A 20,996-nucleotide genomic window follows, 5' to 3' on the forward strand; every position below is an offset into this window, starting at 1 on the left:
TCGGTCTCAGGAGGAGAAAGGTGATATACCGGTGATCTGTAAAGCCGGGTGATGTAGACTATACGGCCATCCGTGGCCTTAAGTGTGATGCATTAAATAATCAAATACAACACACTTAATATGAGAAGATACAGTGTTTCTATCCTTTCATACAATAACTTAGTTTTTGAATTTTTATTTGTAAATTACAATCTGTCAATTCGAAAAGAACGAAGAACAAAAAATTTAATAAATCATCTAGTATTATAACATGTGACACTGCATTTACACTGAACTATCTGCTTAGAAAAATTACTTTATATTCAGCTAAAACTAGCAAAATTATTATAGATTATGTGCTTATGCACTTGGTAAAGATCTATATATTATTGCACAAAATGTACTTCGAATTATTACCAATACAATTATTAAATTATTTTTCTCGTCCCGCTTTAGTCATACAACTACTTATTAATTGTGGTGCGACCATTATTGACTATGACATTGTATACGTCCACTCGTAGGTTCAATATTGAGAATGATTGCGACCTGTTGTCTATATATAACTTCTTGTTAACAGAGGTGCAGCTCTGATTGATTCATGCTCAGAAAAGTTCGGAAAACATAGTCTAACCTTTATTTGTTGAAGTACGCAATTGTGCTATAGGCAACGGCCGCTCGTTAGGTCAAAATTGGGAATAATTGTTCCCTGTTATATATATATATATATATATATATATATATATATATATATATATATATATATATATATATATATATATATATATATATATATATTACTGATTCATGCTCTAAATCATGTCGGTAAGCATAGCTATTATCGTTATTCCTTCGAATACAAAACTGTGATATTGCCCACAGCCATTAGTAAGGTTAAAATATAGAATACTTGCGCCCTATAGTTTAAACATAACTTCTGTTTAACAGAGGTGCGACTCTTATTGATTAATGCTCTTAAAATGTAGGAAAATTTACCTTTTATCTTTATTCTTTCGAGAACGAAATTTCATCTGAAACATGTTCGTAAAACTTACCCTTTATTATCATCAAATTTAGTAACATCCTGTATATTTGTCGAATTTGCTAACACATATATTGAGTAACGTAATCAAATGTCCTTTCTATACAGTCGTTGTAATCAAACTAATTATCAGCTACATCTCTTTTAGTACTACCTTACATTGTCTTGTTTTATGGAAATTAAGGAGTGCTAAAATGGACATACGGATTAATACTTGACGTAAATTTATACGGAACAATTCTCTTTTGTGTTTCTATTTAGAAAGGCTAAGTTCTATGTAAATCGTGTATAGGTATGTCCAGTCAAAACATTTAAGGAAATACGTTTATGATCGTTATACATTTACACTACTTAATACGGAACTACATAACAACGGTTTCTAAACAAATAACTTCTAACTTCTACATTGGAAGGAACAGCAATAATAGGGATATTGATAAAATATTGCATACTATAGTTGTTGTTGCTGTTGTTATATTTGTTACGATTTTATTTTATCACACGTTGTGTTGAAATTAACAATTTTTGTTATCAACAGGATTTATCTTATCAAAATACAACATTGTTTACCACGGCCATTCTTACAAACGGTTGGGGCATTTCCTTATGGACCAATTGATTACATGTATAATAATTGAAATTTCGTATAATTATCATTTTTTTTTAATTAACTATGGAGCGGCTGAATACTTTATCAATAAAATTGATATAGTCTTATTTGGATACTAATTTTGGAATGTATACCACTCTAGTTTCTGCAAAAGGAACAGAGGTCGTTACTTCGAAACAGCCAGATCATTGTCCATTATTCCCAGAAACGTTATAAAGTAGAGTATTTAAAGTCCACGTTAAAATCGATATGCATTGTATTAGTCAAAGTATCTATATAAACACAAACATAACTTGTAGGATCGTATTCTTTGTTTTGTGTTGGCCATCGAGTATTTGATATAAATTTAGTGCAGGATAAACGAGACCGAAACAGAGGAATACTGGACGCCATTTCAAAGGTGAAAATTGGATTAAGTTTAATTGTTCAGTTTAGGAAACGCGCAGTCTAACGAAGAACTTACTATGTATAACATGGGAGCACCAGCCGTATTAGGCATATTTGATGTAATATTACTCTGATATCAAAGGTGTTGGTGAATTATAAAATTTCAGTGTAACTTATCTCTTACTGTCAATATCGCTTATCTTTTACATTCAGGATAACTTATCACAACGTATATCTTACTTTCAGTATAACTTGTCTCTTTGCTGCAGTAACACTTCTTTCTTACTTTCAGTAGAAATTCCTCTAACTTTGAGCAGAACTTCTCTCTTACTTAAACGAAACATCCAAATTAATTTCATTTAATGTTTCCTCGTCCTTTTTTACAATTTGGCGGGAAACAATTGCGTATGATGTTTTCATTTAACAAATATAAAATAAGCATAGATACATCAGTAATTTATTTGTACTTTTAATTCATATAAATACACGTATGAGTTTGCAACAAAGCATTTTTGTAAAGTCATAGCAAAAAGTAACTCTCATGGATGATCCTAAAATTAGGCTAATAATGCTAATATTTACAGCTCTATGATTTCAGAGAGATATACTCCTGTTTTTATTAAGGATAGTGTCCTCATTCATAACGAATATCACTTTTGTAAATCAAAGGCTTCGCTCGTTAACGAGGATAATATTCATCTGTCGAATATAACCGTTTTATGGATATTCATAATGCAACTATTATTCAGTAACGTGAGTTATGCACATGAATAATCAACGATATTAATAGACCACCAGACTCGGCAGCGATGTCTTCATATTGTCTTTAATTTGTATTGTACAGTATGTGCCGATGTTGAATGGTGCGTACACATGTTGTATAGTCTATATGTCTTGTTTAGTCTGTATATGTGTTGTATAGACTGTACAAATGCTGTATAGTCTGCATACATGTTGTATAAAGTTGAACAAGTGTTGTACAGTTTGTATTAATGTTTTTATAGTCTGTATAAGTGTTGTGAGTATGTGCAAATGTTGTATAGCCTACATTAATGTTGTATAGACTGCATACATATTGTATAGTCAGCATAAGTATTGTATTGTCTAAGTTCTGTATGGTGTATGTTAATGTTGTGTAGTCTGTATAAATGCTGTATAGTCTGTGTACATGTTGTATAGCTGTTTAACGGAGTCACTGAATCATTGTGAGAATGTGTTTATCCCTTTTTTCGGCCCTCCGGTTGAAGCTTTTTGATAATATATATATATATATATATATATATATATATATATATATATATATATATATATATATATATATATATATATATATATATATATATGGATCACCAGTGTGAATATTTTAAAGGTGAAGCGTGCATTTTGTTTTGTATTATCCAATCACACCTTATTTTAATGTCTTAAATATGAACTAATTTCTTTTTTCTTCATAACAGATGAACGTTCAAGGACCAACAGCAATCCCATCAGGTGTACCGGACTTGAGCACATTTCACAATGTTCTAGAAGATTATTTATTTAAACCTATTACAGTAAGGCGTCTGGATATAGCAAATATTACTGTGAAATTGTCTGCCTTTAAATTTGCTAATATACCAGTTCTTACATATAATTTGTAACTGCGACATGGTGTCCTGTTAAAGTAGACTATATCCCACAACATGGTCAACCGAAAATACGGGTATCGAAAATATAGTATATTAAGAAATTCTCAAATCCTGTCAAATTAGAGTTATACATGTTATTAAAGAAATACGACAGACATTTCTGTAAGTATTCATATTTACAATATTTTTTTCTTAATGTTATTTGGTCCAAGTAAGAATTATTTTTAAATCTTAACAAATCCACAATCTTGACAAACCCAAAGTCTAGAATTAAAAACAAATTATTATCCGTATGAGAATAACAATTTCACAAATGCATTTATCCCATTCAAATATTTGTCGTTCTAATTGTACCGCCGAATTGAAGGTAACCAACCGAAAGATAACGTAAGTGTTGTTCGGATGAAATCTGGAGTGACTGGGCCCTATCTATACTCCTGGCACCTCAAATGTTTAACAAACCTTCTTAAGAGAGAAAACCAGTTTTCTCTAATTCGGGTTTTTATAAACTGGAACACTACCATCTAGCGATCAGTAACAAAAATGCAGTGAGCAATGGTGGTATTAGATACACATCAAAGAATTTTTCGGGAAGTACTAATAGATGACAATATAGATTAAATAAATGAGGCAGTATAAGTTGTTGCCATTGTGTAAGAAATAACTAGGACTAAGTAACAGTCATTTCGCAATATATTGACGGGTTATAAAAATTGAATGGCCGATAGACCTTGAGCAAACTTAAATACAACCGTGTTGGTTAGAGACCGATTCTCGCCGCGTACCAATTATCGCTATAGTAAATAATAACTCGTTACCGCACGCAACGTCTTGATTCCTGTTAAGAAAATATAGTGATTGAAACTTACAAGCCTGGGTGAACATAAGCATCATGTAAATTGATTAGGTAAAAAAAGGTAAGAGTAATACCCACTTTAACCCATTGTTCCTTCATTTAATGACGTGGGAAGTCAAGTGGTGCAATTAACATAGATGGGTCAACAATAACTACGTCATGAAACCATATATTGATGTAGGCCGCCGCTTTTATAGCGGGTGTCATACATGTGAATTTTAATATTTCCACAATAAAGCATCCTCAATTAAGGGTTTTTCTTTTTTACACTTAACACAACGTACACCCAACAGTATGGCCTCAGCAATTATCTACACTTTATAATCCGATCTTTTTAACATTCACAGCGCCTCCAGACTCCATATTTTACTTTTAAAGAAAGATCAAGGGGCCACAGTCAGGGTGCATTGCTTATTTTATTTCTCCTATAATCCGGAGAAACAACTCATTTAGAAAATATTACATTGAAAATCAACTTTTATCCTTCTATAGCACCGTGTACACCATTACTATTAACACAACAGCGACTACCAATTATTTCTGGCCATATCAATTTATATCAAATCTAGTAAATAATATTTTGGGACAATAAAAATAGCAAACTCCCCAACTGGAATTTAATATATGTTTTATTTATTCTTCTTTTGGTTACAAATATTCTTTAGTCCACATATTAAGGCATCTTGAAGATGTTTTCCACTGCACATTATTTGATTTGATTTTGCTTAAGATGTATTAGATTCGTGTGTTTTATTATACTTCATTGTCACAATTTTAATAATTCATGAGAACGAGAAGAAGTGGCGAGAATTGGTATCCAACCAGTAATATTTTTAATACGTTTTCTTTCAAGCTTCTTTCAATAGAATTATGATGTTTAAAGATAAAGTGGAACTTCTTGAAGGAATTTGCTCCATGTTATTTCATCACAAAGATTTTGTTTCCCTTTTGGGCCTATATTTCAAGACAGAATTTCATTCTGAATATTTTCTATTAGAATAATATTTCTCAGCATGACATATGAAGTATATAATAGAGTAACTAAGAACTTGCATTGTCTTTCTTGTCGCAAAAATCTTGCTGGTTTTAACCGCACATAAAGAGGTTAATATGAACACGTGAACAGCGAGCATGGTTCAAAAATCAGCACATGACCCGTGATGACACTTATTGGTGGGTTAAAGGCTGCTATTGCATATTCATTAAAGCCTGCAAAATGCTGCAGATAAAATTTGGCAACACAGATCGATGTACATTTTATACACTTACCAGTATTTCATGCGGCTGTGGAGATATTATCAGCTGTATGTTTTTTACTTGGTGCGAGAGAGATAAAGAAAAAAGTGGAGAAAAAACAGTATTATACCAGTTATATAATTTTTAACTTTTATTATACCGAGATTCCAACGAAGTTCACTTATGTGGTATAATACCGATCACCTTGCCTTCATGCACCATACCCTCTCTGCATATCCCGATAAATGAATGAACGTACGTTTGGATGGACTAATACATTTGCGTGTAAGACACGCTTTTATAATGACCCAATAATGAACATTCAGCATACACATTCACCATGGTTTCCTCGGACAGAGATCAGGACATGTCAAATGTATATAGAAAGTTATAATAAGCCGACAGACAGAATGGAAAGTGCTATTCGTTGACCGTACCGGAGGATTCATGATAATATGAAGTAAAATCATGTCGACAAAGAACATTGTGATTGTCTGTCTGTCTGTGTTTGCAAGTATGCATGTTAGTATAAATGTTTTATTAAAGAAATATTGATTGAGAAATTAAAATATTTCTTTAAATCAATAGACTCTTCTTTCGTCAATTTTCATTTTGTTATTTAAGCTTGCTCAACATTGGCATCCGTTTTAGAGACACCACTGGCAATGCTGAGTGGTTTTCACATCCGTTTAAACATTAAAACTCAAGATTTAATTTATTTTTGTTAATTTTTGTAAACTACTCTAAGCTTCATTTTGAATTAGAAATTCCTATCATATTGTTAATTCTACCATGCGTTAATCGCGGGATATTGTACACTTATTATGGCTTTAGGAGCTAAGAATGTATCAGTGCAAGGTTACAAGAGTATGATTGCATTGCATATATACCTGAAACATAATTTTAACGTTTGTTATTTGTTTAATGTCAGGATGGAAAGGACTGGGCAAAGTTCAAGCTGACTGATGAGCAGATAGAGCAGTATTGGACCAATGGATACGTCCTAAATATCCCTGTCCTAAACAGTCACCAATGTGACAGAATCATTGAGGATGTAAAACGCCTCTTGGTATGTAAACAATTGGGGATCAGATGTAAACGTCCGTTATTTCTACATCTTGAAAATACATTTCCGCATTTGATCACCGCCATCCAAGTTTTCTCTGACAAATTTGTTTTTTAACCGGGTCGATAGACACCTCTTTTAGAATACAGGATGAACAGAGTCTCTAAAATTAGAGGAGTCCGAGGGTTTGGACTATCAGATTTGTTGAACACTGATATATAAATACTGCCCTGGGACACAACTGTCTTGGCTTGCAAATATCCATGAGGGTTATGCCCACTGGTACCTTCAATATCACTCTTTGAATGAAAGATTGATATAAAAGTGGGTTCATGACCTTTCTGATGGAGATAGTAGATGTCCTTAATTATTCTGTACTTCCACGCTGTATCATAAGCCTTTTCCAGTTCGACGAAAACTATTAATATTCTTTATTGATAAAAATGATTTATTTTCCTCAAGTGTAAGCAGATGATCATTGATGCTAGTGTAATAACATAAATATTTTTGGAAAACATATATTAAGTTGTTAGACTCCATATACCAAATATGCATTACATTGAAATTCCTTCATTTTACTGACACAGCTTGTTCAAGCAGTGGGATGGTACTTCGTAGAATATGTGCCATCCTTTTATTATAGTGGAACAAGTAGTCTAAGGCATTTGGTTTTAAGTTCATATTTTGGTGATATATAAACGGAACATCATGTAGTCACTCAACGAAGTGTGATGCTATAGCAGTGGCAGTAAATTTTTTTTTATAAAAATGCCATTATGAGGAGCCCTATCATTTACAACAACATGAGCTACTCCTGAAGCACTGTCAACATTTTAAGTGTAGATTTTAGAAAAGGAATCATTTTAAAATTTGGTGTCCGTATATGTTGAACATGCTTCCTGCAGACATCATGTTCATTTAAAAGCAGATGAACGTCATTTTACTTATAAGTTCTCAAGAACTCCTTTGTGAGATGGAGTACTTCATCTGAATTCAAAGTAAAGATGGCGCAGTAATATGGTTAGACCATTTGTAAAGTAACTCTTCTATGTGCTTATTTGTCAGGAGGAAGTGCGGAGTTTAGTTGGAGGATACTTCAAGTGTGTACCTTCTGACAATTTTCAAGTACTTTAAGAATTGGACTGGAAAATAATTATGGTATTGTCATACTCATGATAGTCATAGAAAGAAGTATTAGTAATGGTAAAATTGCTTTGCTTAACGATCCCATGTCCACTGGTTAGCTTACAGTCATTAGTAATCTAGTAGTACTCTTCAATCTTTAGAGAAAATTCATAGATATATATACAAACTTTGAGGCAGGCAGTTTGAAAGCTAAGACAGATTATTATATTGGTTGTATTTCAGAGAAAAATAGTTGTTGAAAATACAGATGTTGAATCGGCAAAGATCACCGATAATTTATTATGGTCTTAAATAGATAAGTGTTGAAAAATAATACAAGCGCATTTGCTATTGATGTGTTAGTGGACATACGTGTTCGGAGTTTGCGTGGGGATGGAATGATAATTTTATTATCAGTTCTATAAACGTACATAATTTCACAGGTATGTTAAGATTTGTCTTAAATAAAAACTCATTAAATATGTACTTATATCTTTTAGATACTTCTTTCTTATATGCATTGTTTTCCTATTTCATTAACATATTGAAGTTAACAACGATAGTAAAATTTATTAAGTATATAGAATGAGGCATAACACAGTCCACATATAATTTCAGATATATCCAACTTTAGCCACATTCTAATTTTAATTGGGAACCTATCATTCATTGTACGAAACATTGATACAGTTATTCTGTACTTTTGTGACAGAATGTTAAAAATGGTTGAAAATTAAACGATTTTATAAAATATTAGATAAATTCATCTTTAAGAGAATAAAAATCACCAGAATGCTAGGTGTGTATATATTTATCGATCAGCTAATTAACAGAGGGGAATGAGTGAGATAATCAGAAATTATGCAGTCTTAAATCACAATAACTTTTCAAACACGCTTTGTAAAGAATATTCGCTACACAAGACGAAAATGTTACAATTTACCAATTCTCAGAAACTATTAAGAACTCTGGTCTGTCTGGATAACTTTTTTTAACTAAAAGAAAAAGAACCGCAGACTTCCATAAGCTTCAATCAATCTGTTACGTGCTTGGCGATGACATTACTCCATGTTATTAATGGTTTATTAGATGTTACGTAAGCATTATGTCAGTCTTTTGGTAAGTCTTCAATAGAGCAATGACTAATGTGGCATTCGGTTATATTAAAAATGCAAATGTCTGTTTGATTTGACAAGAATCGAATGGTAGAATTGACATCATAGACCGCATGATAGTAAGCACAACTATATTCCTATGTTGACCTTTAATAAACTTAACAATGTAAGTACATATAAAATGGAATAATCTGTAATGTATGTTGCTTGTGCACAAACATAGAACAAAGACACTTTGTCTTCCAGACATCTAAAACATTATCTTCAATAACATTTTTTTTCTTCTAGTCTATATCCCATCCCTTCACTGTTCCTGGTAGATATTCTTTGGAAGAGATGAAATACACACACACACACACACACACACACACACACACACACACACACACATATATATATATATATATATATATATATATATATATATATATATATATATATATATAGAGAGAGAGAGAGAGAGAGAGAGAGAGAGAGAGAGAGAGCAAGGGAGTAAGGTAAGTGTTCTGATGTTGATGACTTTCTAGAGTATTTACCCCATATTGTCTATGACAGGACGATTCATTGACACATCCAGGAACTGATATGCTCTACAAGTATGCCATAAGGAAAAGTGATGACTCTAGCAACGCTTTTCTGCACTGCCAAGGGCAATGGAGGCTGACGAATTTGTTCCACGATTTAATCTTCCACCCAAAATTTTTGGTAGGTATTTTTAAAGAGATAAAACGTTTGAAGAAGTCTTATCATATTATATGTTTCAAACTTAATGCCTAAAATATAAATTGATTTGTGCGAATCTGGACATTAATTCTTTAAATGACTCTTGTGATGAGATGATTGTAATTACAATTTTGTGCCCTTTGAATTTCATTTGAGTTTATGTAGAAAATAATATTTTGTGACGTTTGCATTTCATTAGTGTTCTTTAAATGTTAATCAATGTCCGACAAACATTGCACTAGGTCATCAGCAAAAGTGTGAAGTTTGTTATGTAAACTAATTAAATTCAATATCTAGAATTAGTTCTCAAGGGTAGTATGAAAGAGTAGTAATCTAGGAAACATTATGCATGCTTTGCTACTATTTTCTCACATTTAACTGCTACAATTACTGTTTTTATGTGAATTAAGAACATACCGAATTCTTTCTTATTGTATAATTGATATTAGAATATATTCAAGTGTTGTTTTTTCTCCAGGGCTGCATCAGTGAATTACATAAAACCCTGCTAAAAATATGGCTAGTGTGTACAGAATTAAATTTTCCTGTCCATTCCTCCACCCACAATACAACCCATCACACCAATACCTTCTAGGTGTAAATCTAATTTAAACATATGTTTAGACCAAACATTCATGCGCGTCTTGGGATATAACTGTTGTATAATATACTGAAACCGGACCACTGTAACCCTATTGCCACCACTTGTGCATGTAATATGTAGCATATATAGATGGCAAACAGTCCTGATTGGAGATTATGTAAAACTATCCCTAGGTCAGTTTAAACAGCAGCGATTAAGAGGTAAAATGGCCACGTATAAACTATCATTTCACATTATTACTTAATTGTCTGACAATGGCTAGTGTGTTTTGGTCTGCATTTGAAGAGTTGAGTGTGTGAGCTCATTCCGCTAATTTGCTTATGTGAAAGTTCAGTAAATGGAAAAACCCATTGTACTTAAATCCAATAGATACTAGTTGCATGTTGAAGAACAGTAGTAAATACATATCACTGTATTAAAAGAGAATGCTTAAGCAATCTTTATTAAAGCTTAGTGATAAGTTTGTAAACAACAGTAATTTTCCTTTGAAGTAGAATTTCGCTTGATATAAAATTGCAAAGCCAGATTCAGTTGTCGGAAGTTCATAAGTGATTCATTGTTGAAGGCTATTTTAAAAGCTATTAGCTTTTAGGAAAGCAAGCAAAGCCAAGCAAAAACTAAATTTCAAAAAGTATGGCTGACAGAGTTTTACTTAGTGAAGCACACCACCAAAGGGGAGGGGTAATTATTTGCACATACTTTGGAATAACATGTATCATTTCTGAGCATAGAATGTTGGTCGAAATAGGAGCACCACCTGAATGTAACATTCAACATGCTCTCTTTATTACTATTGTTATCTTAGTCTTTTTAAAGTACTGTTAAATAACCTATGCTTTTCAGGAAGAATTTACAAATTTGGCCATGAAATAGATTGCTGGCAAGACAATAATATGCACATGTTGTTCGTACAATTGATTCGTGCTGATAAAGCATTAACACATGTACCGAACAGTGGCATTTATTATCTGTAAAGCCTGAATATTCAACTTGAAAATAGCCCCTTTCTCAATTAATTGCTCAATAAAATTATATTACTTTTTCTATAAAGAAAAGCATATATCTTGATTAGACTGCACTAGATACAGTTTTGAGAATGCGCATGTTGTTTGCTCAGACAATACAGCATATACATTTGAATATCACTACCATCCAGTCTCTAATGACGGTAGTGATGAACACTAATTACACATGTGTTACCTTCTTACCCACTACTGAACTATTGAGATCAGCAAAGACTGCATCTGACTGAGCTTATATTTAATTTAAAAGACAAGCTTGGGGTGTTATATTTTTATTGGATACCAGAGTTGTAGTGATTCTGTGAATTCTTTTGGAAAGTATATGAAATGCTTTGAGCGAAACATACAAATTATTTTTAGGTTTGAACTCCCAATTATTTTCAATAGATTTTATCAAATATTACCTTATTCTCATAAAGCCCATACTTCCAATACCTTATTAATTAATCCCTACAGATATGTATCAATGGTATACCGTTGATTAAACGCACGAAGACTCCTAGTTGTAGAATATGCCCGATGCGTTCTCTTGCAAGTTGTAAGAGGAGACAAATATTTACAAGGTATGATGTTGCTCATTGGACATCATACCTGATTTAGAACTGAAAGGGTGCGTGTTGAAATCTTACCATCACATTAGTGGATTGGCAACCATGGTTTTGCCCTTGGTCACAACACTTAGGGGTAGATAATAATAACGCGTGTAGTTTTATATTGCAATCATGTGAACATTTCCAAATAACAACGTGCACGCAAAGTGCTTATCAATATGAAAGAGTAATTTTATGCTAAGGTTATGTCATTTTAATCATGTTTGTATTTTTAACACTTACATACTGGATGACTTTGCAGTATTAAAGCAATGGCTAGTTCTTGTACAGGTTTTCAATCTTTCTAAATTCGTTCAGTAATGTTTTCAATATAATAAAACAATTCTGGAATGTTGTCAACACATTTTTTTTACATATTAAATTATTAACTGATCTCGCCTTCATTATCCATGACTATAACTGTGATAGTAAAATCGAAAGTATAATATCGTTATTATAGGAGTTTCATTTCTCTTGCAGGTTCCAGTATCACAGCTCCTTAATTCTGATCGTAAGATGAAGAAAGTTCGTTTCTGGCACGACCAGCTATTTGCAAAACCACCGAAAAATGACAGAGTTGTTGGATGGTATGTTTAAGCTTTTCTTTCATATAAGTAAATGATTTTAGTGTCTAACGTTGTCATTGGTTAGGGAAAGGTTTTTCGTTGGAATAACAACTTTATAATAATGGCAAAGCCAGTTAAACTAATCACGTAAAACGAAACTGGATCAATGTTTTTCTCTATCATACTATTTTTGTTCAGATAAGCTTAATACAGTGCGAAATACAAATTTGAACGCTCCGCTACAACACGAACTCGAATATAACACGATTGTGGCATGGCTACCGAAACTTCATTTACATGTACTTTTCTCTACCAAGAAATTACCTTTTCATTCTTTGTAAAAAGGTTATTATCATATTTCTGCAAGAGATTGTGTATTTATTCTAATATACGATGATTGTTGCTCCTGCAATTTCCTAAAATCTCGTACATGAAAAAAGGTTTTTCTTCTTAAAAGTACGAAAGGTAACTTGTCAAATTTTATTCAGTGATCACGCTAGGATTGGCCAGTGTAGCAAACTTCGATTTATTTTCCTTAATGGAGACAATATAGACTATATGGCAATCCCCCCCCCCACAACATTGGTGGCTGTTTAAACTTGTATATTCAGCTTGGGTTTTGGTGTGAAGAAATTCAGAAATACCATTAAATGAAGGCGAAAACTTTATTTAAAATGCACTTGAATTTACGTATTTTAATCAAGCAGACGAGGCACTATCTCAAAATGGATGTCTTTGTATTAAACCCCGTTAGAAACAAACAATACACCTGTGTATGCATCATCAATTGATCTTTTTTTGAAACAATTATGATTCATGCACGTATGGCAGTATCACCCAGCCACCACAAAGGTCAAAACAAAACCAACACCAGCAACAACAAAAAACAAAAAGAGCAAAGAAATCAGAAAAAGAAAAAATTCAAACAATTGAGATTTACATGTTAGTCCGCATATGCTACTAGCTACAATTGACCAACTTTTGAAGGCCGGAAAGGTAAATGTTACAGTTGACCAAACTACCGCTAATTCCTTTGGGTTTTAAGAAATACCAAGAAAGACTAGTTTTGCTGAAACTTCAAAGGAAGCTGATTACCTCTGAAGCAAACATCATTCGGTATAAATACTTCGCAACTGAAAATGAAATCAGCCTTGATCAATGTTCTACAATGGATATTGCCGCAGCAATAAGAAACAGACGTATGTTTGGTCCTCCAAAGCTGTCCTTTAGCTTCAATATCAAATGCATCCTTCATCAAAGAAAGCCGACTATAATTTTAAAAAAAATACAAATAACATTTCATTAAAGGAAGTGAGCACCAAACTTATCCCTGTCATTCCCTGGGTAGCCTCGGCAAGAAGATCCTATCTCAGCCTAACCAAAATATAGGCCAGTTTAAGTACACGCATCTATAGGATGTACACAGCTATAGCCATGTAATACTTGCGACAACTGTTGTGAATTGTTAAGTGACATGTATTTATTTATTTTTTGTAAATTCAACAGTTTCTTAAGCTAACTGACCAGGTTGATTATAACGCAGTTTGGTCTAACGTGGTTGGGTTCTGTGTACCCCAACTACTGCGTTATAGCGGGGTCACACTGTATTCACTTAGATGTAAATAGTAATGAACGTTTTTGTGCGTTTCTATCAAGAATCTCAAGGAACATCTACACAACGATGCATTCTTTCTTTTCATAAGCAATACACACATCTTTTTCCTTCTTGCGGAAATGCAAGATGCATAAAGGGAAGTTTTGGGTATAGTTTATAAGGTTACGGGCACATTATGTCACATTGTCATTACAGTACATCCTAATGTTGTGACAGGTTACTAATGTATACGAAAAAAAACATACTTAAGTGTTTGTAATTTTTCGTTTCCTTTTGGATCTTTTTCTAGGCACCAGGATTATTCGCTATGGACCAAAACAAAACCCATAATGCACATAACGGTATGTTTTCTCGATATTTAAGCACAAACAATCCCTTAGTAATTGATAGAGGCAGCATCGTTTGTAAACTGATATTCCTTATATCAGACGAGTGTTTTACATTCATGTTAGTGAACACAAACCTGCAAAGTAAAATTAATGTTTTCACTCAAGAAATCAATCAGATCTTCAAACATTTCTTTTATATAAAAAAATATCATGTTTGGAGAAGAACACATCCACATATGTTAAGATGTATGTAAGATTAAAATTTCATATACAGTAAAATAAAACGATAAAATTCCATGTAATGAATAGGTTGATTCATTCAGTTGCTAAATTTAGAAGTACTTGAACTTAATGTGAGTCAGTTTCTAACATATTTGCCATGGAATATTGTTTCTCTCTGAGCTACACAAATTGCTAAACACCCCGAAATTAGCATATTTAAGTGTGTTTTGCCACAACCATTCATAAGTCTTTATCGTACACTTAGTAATGTGTATCTGATATAAATGTCATCTACAAAGATAGTGTAGATTGCTAATATTTTCGTTTCTATTCTCCACTGTGGCTTTATGGGAGTATATGCTATGCTTATTATACCATTATTGACCTTTGTTTAGGTGAATATGACGTTTTATGACCTGTAAACTTCCTATACTAATCGAAACGAAGATGGGGTAAAAATTATCTCTTTCCTGGTTAATAATAATTTATATTCACCGGAAAAAGTCTACTCTTGTTTTATTACATCATTTATTGAAGCACTACATATACATTTGTATCAGCCCATGAATATGATGCTGTGAAGGCACCTACTAGTAAATAAGGACCTAACCATGTCGTAGAGATAGGTTTCAATGTATTGTGACAGTAGAGTATCAAAGCAAATGATCACAGTAATCATGTAATAATACAGCCCTTTTATATGACTTTTCAGGTCCATCTCGCACTGGATGACCAAACGGAAGAGAGTGGAGCTCTTCAATATATCCCCGGTTCTCAAAGGTTAAATCTCTTGAGAATTCCATGCTAATGTAATGTACAGAAAATGGGATGCTTATAAGATTTTGTTAAAAACCGATTCTAAATGTATTACAGCAAACTTTACTAAACTTTTGGAGCCTCTATCTAATATGAATTAAAGACATAACGACCAACTTGTAGTCATCATCTTTTTAATGTTTTTAAGTTTTTGTTTGCAAACTTTAACCGAATCATTTTGAAACATTCGCAAGATCTGGACCAAACGAATTTGGTTGATTGTATTTTATTTCTTCTCTGAAACACTATAATAACAAAGAAGGAACACATTTCATTATGTAAAGAATATATTAAGTCTTATAGTGGAACCCATCAAAAATCTTTTTGTCATTGAATATGAAATTATTTTCGATGCTCAATCACAGAACACAACTAACAAACTCCGCATTATAATATATTCCTGAAATTTTAACTAAACCACTTTTAAAAAAAATTTAAAAAATTCACACTCCAAAGGCGCTGATGTGGAGAATATTCTGTTTTTCATTTAAACCATTTATATGCATTCAAAATATTATATCCACTATGGAATTTAATAAACATGATAAACATTTGCAATCACAAACTATTCCGATTCTATAGGAACAAAAACGTTTGGGTTATGGAGAAAAATATTTGCAGAGACAGTAAATAACGATTCATTTTTTTATAGTACTCATGTATATCTCTTGTAAGCCAAACTTGTGCCATTCAATGTCAATATAAATGTTTTGATCTGCCTTTTCTGTTTTCAGAAATACCAACGAAAAGTTGAAGTTTGATTTATTTATTTTTGCAGGTGGACAAGAGACGGGGGTCCACTTCTTACTTCAGACTTTGATTTTGATAAGATGGACGCTCTAATGGTTTGTAGTTCAACAAGGTCTTGTATGCTTATTCAAGAAACAGTGCGGGATACTATGAGATGGTGTTATCATTACGGGAAGGGATAGGGTGTTCTTTGTCTGTACCTCTTTAACATATTATTTTGAAATTCGGTATCTTGTATCTAGTAACCCCAGCCCTACATTTTCAAGTTTATTAAAACCAAAATCAAGGTTGATAATGCTAGAAATATATCTCGTCTTTGTATTTTATGTCTGCACACGCATGCTATTTCTTTTGAATATACTTTCAATGGAAATTATCAAATTAGATCACCTGAGTCTAATACAACTGGTTTAATTTTTGAAGTTAGAACGAATAAGGTGCTCAGCATAATAATGTATTTTCGTATTTCCACTTGACAAAGGTTTTGAAACCAAATTGAAAATCGTTGTAGTCATGACCTCAAATAATCTGAATGAATTTTTGAGTCAGTTAGAAAAGTTTTAAAGTAATTTGTACCATTTTTTTTCCATTTTTTATAGTAACGAAATAACATGATACCTTTACCTAGATAGCATTAATTTCGTAAGGCTTCATTTGGACTTTCATCAATTCAATTGGTGTTTATGGTGCAAATCAGTAGTTCTCAAACTTAGTTTTTTAGCAGAACACTTGAACATTGCTGAAGTTTTAGCAGACCACTTAATTACTGGTGGTCTCTGTGGACCACGCAACAATCTTTCGTGATACTGATTGTACTAATATCTAACTATTAGCAGCGCTTTGGAGAAAACCACTACATATCAAAATGAATATTATTTAACATTTATTGTTCTACAATATAAGAAACACTAATATTTTGATATAAATTGTTTCCCTTTCTAATGTGATGGATGAGAATGATTTTATTTGCAAATTGCATGCTCTTGATTGTTGCAGTCTCTCTGCAGACCAAGGAGGTGGTCAGGATATCACAGTTTGAGAACCTCTGGTCAACAATGTCTGTCTTAATCTCCATTAGATGAAACGAATGACTACAACTTGTTTTGCTTTCCCATAGTGATAAAAATCTAATTTCCTGCACAGCTGTATAATGTTCGGGAGAAATAAATATGAAATTTCGACATAAGCAAACATGTTTGTTTTAGGAAGTTTTGAATGTAAATACTGTTAAAGCAATTTTGATTTGTGTATTCTCAGCAAATTTTATGAAAACTGATTCTTGTATATTTTTGCATAACTTGCAGTCCATCCTTACAGAAGAAGAAAAGGCACAGTTTAAACCTGTTTGTGGTAATCTAAAGAAAGGGGAGATAAGCATTCATCATCCATTAGTTGTCCATGGATCCCATGGAAACAGGTATAAGAAGGCTAAGTTGAAAACTAATGAATTAAACAAAAAAAAAAAAAACAAAAAAAAAAAACAAAGATATGAAGAAATAGGAGAAACTTCATACATTAATTACATATGTTAGGCACGCTAGCTTTTATCATATATGGAAAAGAATATAATCATTATAAAGCAGTGAACCAAAACCTGAGAACATATTGAAATATTGCCAGATCATAAACATTTTTCTCTTGAAATCCTTGGACACAAGAAACAATTCAAAAAGTCTCATAACAGAGGGTCCTTGATTTCAAAACGTTTCTTCTTAATTGACGAATGTGCTCTATTCTGATAATGTAAGGCAAATTATTAGAATTCGTAGTGTTATTCTTTACTTTTCGAGAAAGGATGCTGCAAAAGATGGGGAATAATCCAAAGGTCTACATTTTGTCAATACTCTTCTTTTAGTCTTAACACAATTTTTTTTCCCTTGTGTGGATAGAAATCAAAATTTCTATACGTGGTACTTACTTAAAGCTGCGTTAATGACTGGTTCAATTCTGTTAGATCGAACGGCCCACGCACAGCAACTGTGATTAATTACTTTGAAGACGGAGTAGTTTCTGATACAGATGAGGAGATACTAAAAGGAAGTCGAATCCCCAAGGTAATTTGACTCTTTAAGAATTTTTGGCTATGCTGATCATGAAGATGTTTCACTTAGGTGTGTTGGCGACCTTCCTAATGTCTTTGTGCTGTCACCACTAGCATATTAATGAAGGCTTTATACTCAAATCGATAGAGCAAAAAATATCGCACAGTATGTCACCATTTTTCATTTAATTGTCCTATAATTGAACCATATTATGCTCCTATTTAATTAATTTGTGGTTAGATCGGAAATCTTTGGACTGACCAATACCATATGTTCTTTAATTTTATCCATCAGTTGTTCAGCTAGTTCTCATGAAAAAAAATCCAATATATAACATAATGTAGACCTTAAAACTAGATTGTGTTTCCCTCTTTCCTTACAAATGACAAATAAAAAGCATTGCCTTCATGACTTACTTCACATCTGATAGCTATATAAGTTCCAGTTTCGGTATAATAGTATCTAACTCCAGTATTGCCATAAAGGTTTTAAACATTATATGGCAAAATGCAATGACATTCAGATGTGCAAATTATAGAGAGGAAATTCTTTGAAACAAATCTAATACAATTTTTGTATTATTTTTTTTTCTCACTTGGTTTTAAAGGGACAGAAGATGGAGGGACAGTTTTATCCACTTGTATTTGATCCCGCATGGATGGAATGAGAACCTTTTCCATGTTTGATACAGATTTTAAGGCTTATATCTGATTAACATTTTTGTCCATATTTTGAATAAGTTGTTTGCAGTTTTATCGTTTTATATTTCAAAGAGTTAACATGCTGTTTCATAATTCGAGATTATTTTTCAAGTTATATAGAACTTCTGATTTTAACTTCCACTGTGATAGCATAGGAGAAATGAGTGTTTTTATTAAATTGCTATATACATGCTTTCCTACCTCTTGTATTTTTGTGAGTAGTCAATTCATGCTTGTTTTAACGCTGCAATAAATGTCTTAAGTATCAGACGGGTCAAACCCTTTGTATGGCATTATTGTATATATATATATATATATATATATATATATATATATATATATATATATATATATATATATATATATTCTTTTGTGATTTGTGACACAATTGCCACAGTTCAATCAGTATAATATGTATAAGAACAAATATCAAATATAGTTTCTCTTTAAAGTTATTTGCAGTTTTCAGTATCTATAAATTGAAAACTGATATTTAAATAAATATTGTTTTATTAATAGTCACATTTATCAGAATGGGATGCTTGGTCGTTCAGTAGTTATCCTACCGGACTTGAAACCTTGGGGGTGGGGCTAAATGCCGTTTAATCACGATACAAGGGCATGGCCATGGTGTGTATCATTGCAGTGAGCCATGTAATATTCTTTAGCAAAGGTTCAGTAAAGTTTATTTAATGGTTTTATGGTTATAGTCATTTGATTGATTATGATTAAGTGCCATTCTTTGCCAGTCCAACAGTGTTAAATTTCAAGTAATTTGAAATAGAGCCTTTAGTTTGGCAAGGAAGTGTGCATAAATAAGATCCATCATTAAGTAAATTTTTTCTACAAGACAAGTTGCATTCTTTTCGCCTATGCCAGTTAATGCATGTATGCAGATGCAGATTATCAATTTTCCCAAATCTTTTGTCCGGAAAATTTATATGTTGTGTACTAATATGTCAACTAGGTTGCATTATATTATTGAGTGCAAATAAGAAAAAATAACAATTATTTTTAAATAAAGAACATTTGTTGCAGATATGGTGTTTGTTTCAGTTTTTTGCATTTTTATGTTTTTGTAGATATTCTGGTTTTGTAAGTAAGTGTGCACAGTAGTTGTTAGACACACATTTCAGAGTTATCTATTTGAGTAAGAGTGTCATCCACTTTATCACGTACATCAATTATTTGGGAAATAACCTTGGATAATGCAACAAGGGCACATTCCAATAAAAGATAGCGAAACAATTTGTAAGAGTTATGAACTTAAATGTTGGTTAATGAAACAGTCTACTTATACAGCATGCAACCAGAGCACAAATGACTGAATATTGAAAGTTCTGTGATAAGTTCCAAGCAGATATCGTTTACAACAGAATCTTGTTTATTTATTTAGAACAGAAAACCATAAACAGGATAATAACTGGAATAACTAAACAGCAAGCAGTTTTTGAAGGTTTATAGGACCTAAACCAGCAACCATTAACTGCTTTAAGTGCCACACCACCGACGATCTACACCATGTATTCAATATATGCCCAAAATATCAACCCGCTAGGAAAATATTTATCAAAAACCAAAAAGAAATTGGATCACCACACACATACCCACCAGATTTTCTTATAAAAATATAAATAAGTTCATAGATTCAGCAGGACTTAGGAACAAAATATAATTAGTATCCCCACAAAACCAAAAAAAATAAAATAAATAAACAACAAGTAACTAGCTAAATAAATTTAGAAGCTCCCATATAAAACCCCATTAGATATTCAATTTTGTAAAAATATTAATAAATAATTCACTTACGAAGCACCTATCAAAAACTAAGGAAACTGCAAAATCGGATGTCCTAGATGTCTTTAACGAACCCAGCAATCAGTTAGAACTCCGATCCTAGATATCCTTCACGAACCGTGTAATCGTTAGGACTCCCGTCTCATGCTACATAAAGTATAAATAAAATTCAATC

General features: G+C 32.4%; 1 protein-coding gene across 1 annotated transcript; it reads left to right on the top strand.

Moving 5' to 3' along the window:
* Positions 1 to 1,912: 1,912 nt before the first annotated feature.
* Positions 1,913 to 20,061, top strand: LOC149793926 (uncharacterized). Its single transcript, XM_089967862.1, has 11 exons — positions 1,913 to 2,031; positions 3,476 to 3,571; positions 6,670 to 6,807; positions 9,600 to 9,749; positions 12,464 to 12,570; positions 14,454 to 14,505; positions 15,428 to 15,495; positions 16,310 to 16,376; positions 17,586 to 17,698; positions 18,236 to 18,335; positions 18,931 to 20,061. The coding sequence occupies exons 2-11, from the start codon at positions 3,476 to 3,478 to the stop codon at positions 18,988 to 18,990; spliced, it is 951 nt and encodes a 316-aa protein (XP_089823988.1). The 5' UTR covers positions 1,913 to 2,031; the 3' UTR covers positions 18,991 to 20,061.
* The last annotated feature ends 935 nt before the right edge of the window (positions 20,062 to 20,996 follow it).

The sequence above is a fragment of the Sinohyriopsis cumingii genome, chromosome 8 (assembly GCF_028554795.1).
Source record: "Sinohyriopsis cumingii isolate HCF-2022 chromosome 8, ASM2855479v2, whole genome shotgun sequence".
NCBI classification, from domain to species: Eukaryota; Metazoa; Mollusca; class Bivalvia; order Unionida; family Unionidae; genus Sinohyriopsis; species Sinohyriopsis cumingii.

Bases quoted from the DNA above. Each gene is read 5' to 3' on its own strand.
- LOC149793926 (XM_089967862.1), top strand. From the start codon at position 3,476: ATGAACGTTCAAGGACCAACAGCAATCCCATCAGGTGTACCGGACTTG. The intron at 6,808-9,599 runs GTATGTAAACAA...TGTCTATGACAG, and splicing joins AGGATGTAAAACGCCTCTTG to GACGATTCATTGACACATCC. The intron at 17,699-18,235 runs GTATAAGAAGGC...CAATTCTGTTAG, and splicing joins CATGGATCCCATGGAAACAG to ATCGAACGGCCCACGCACAG.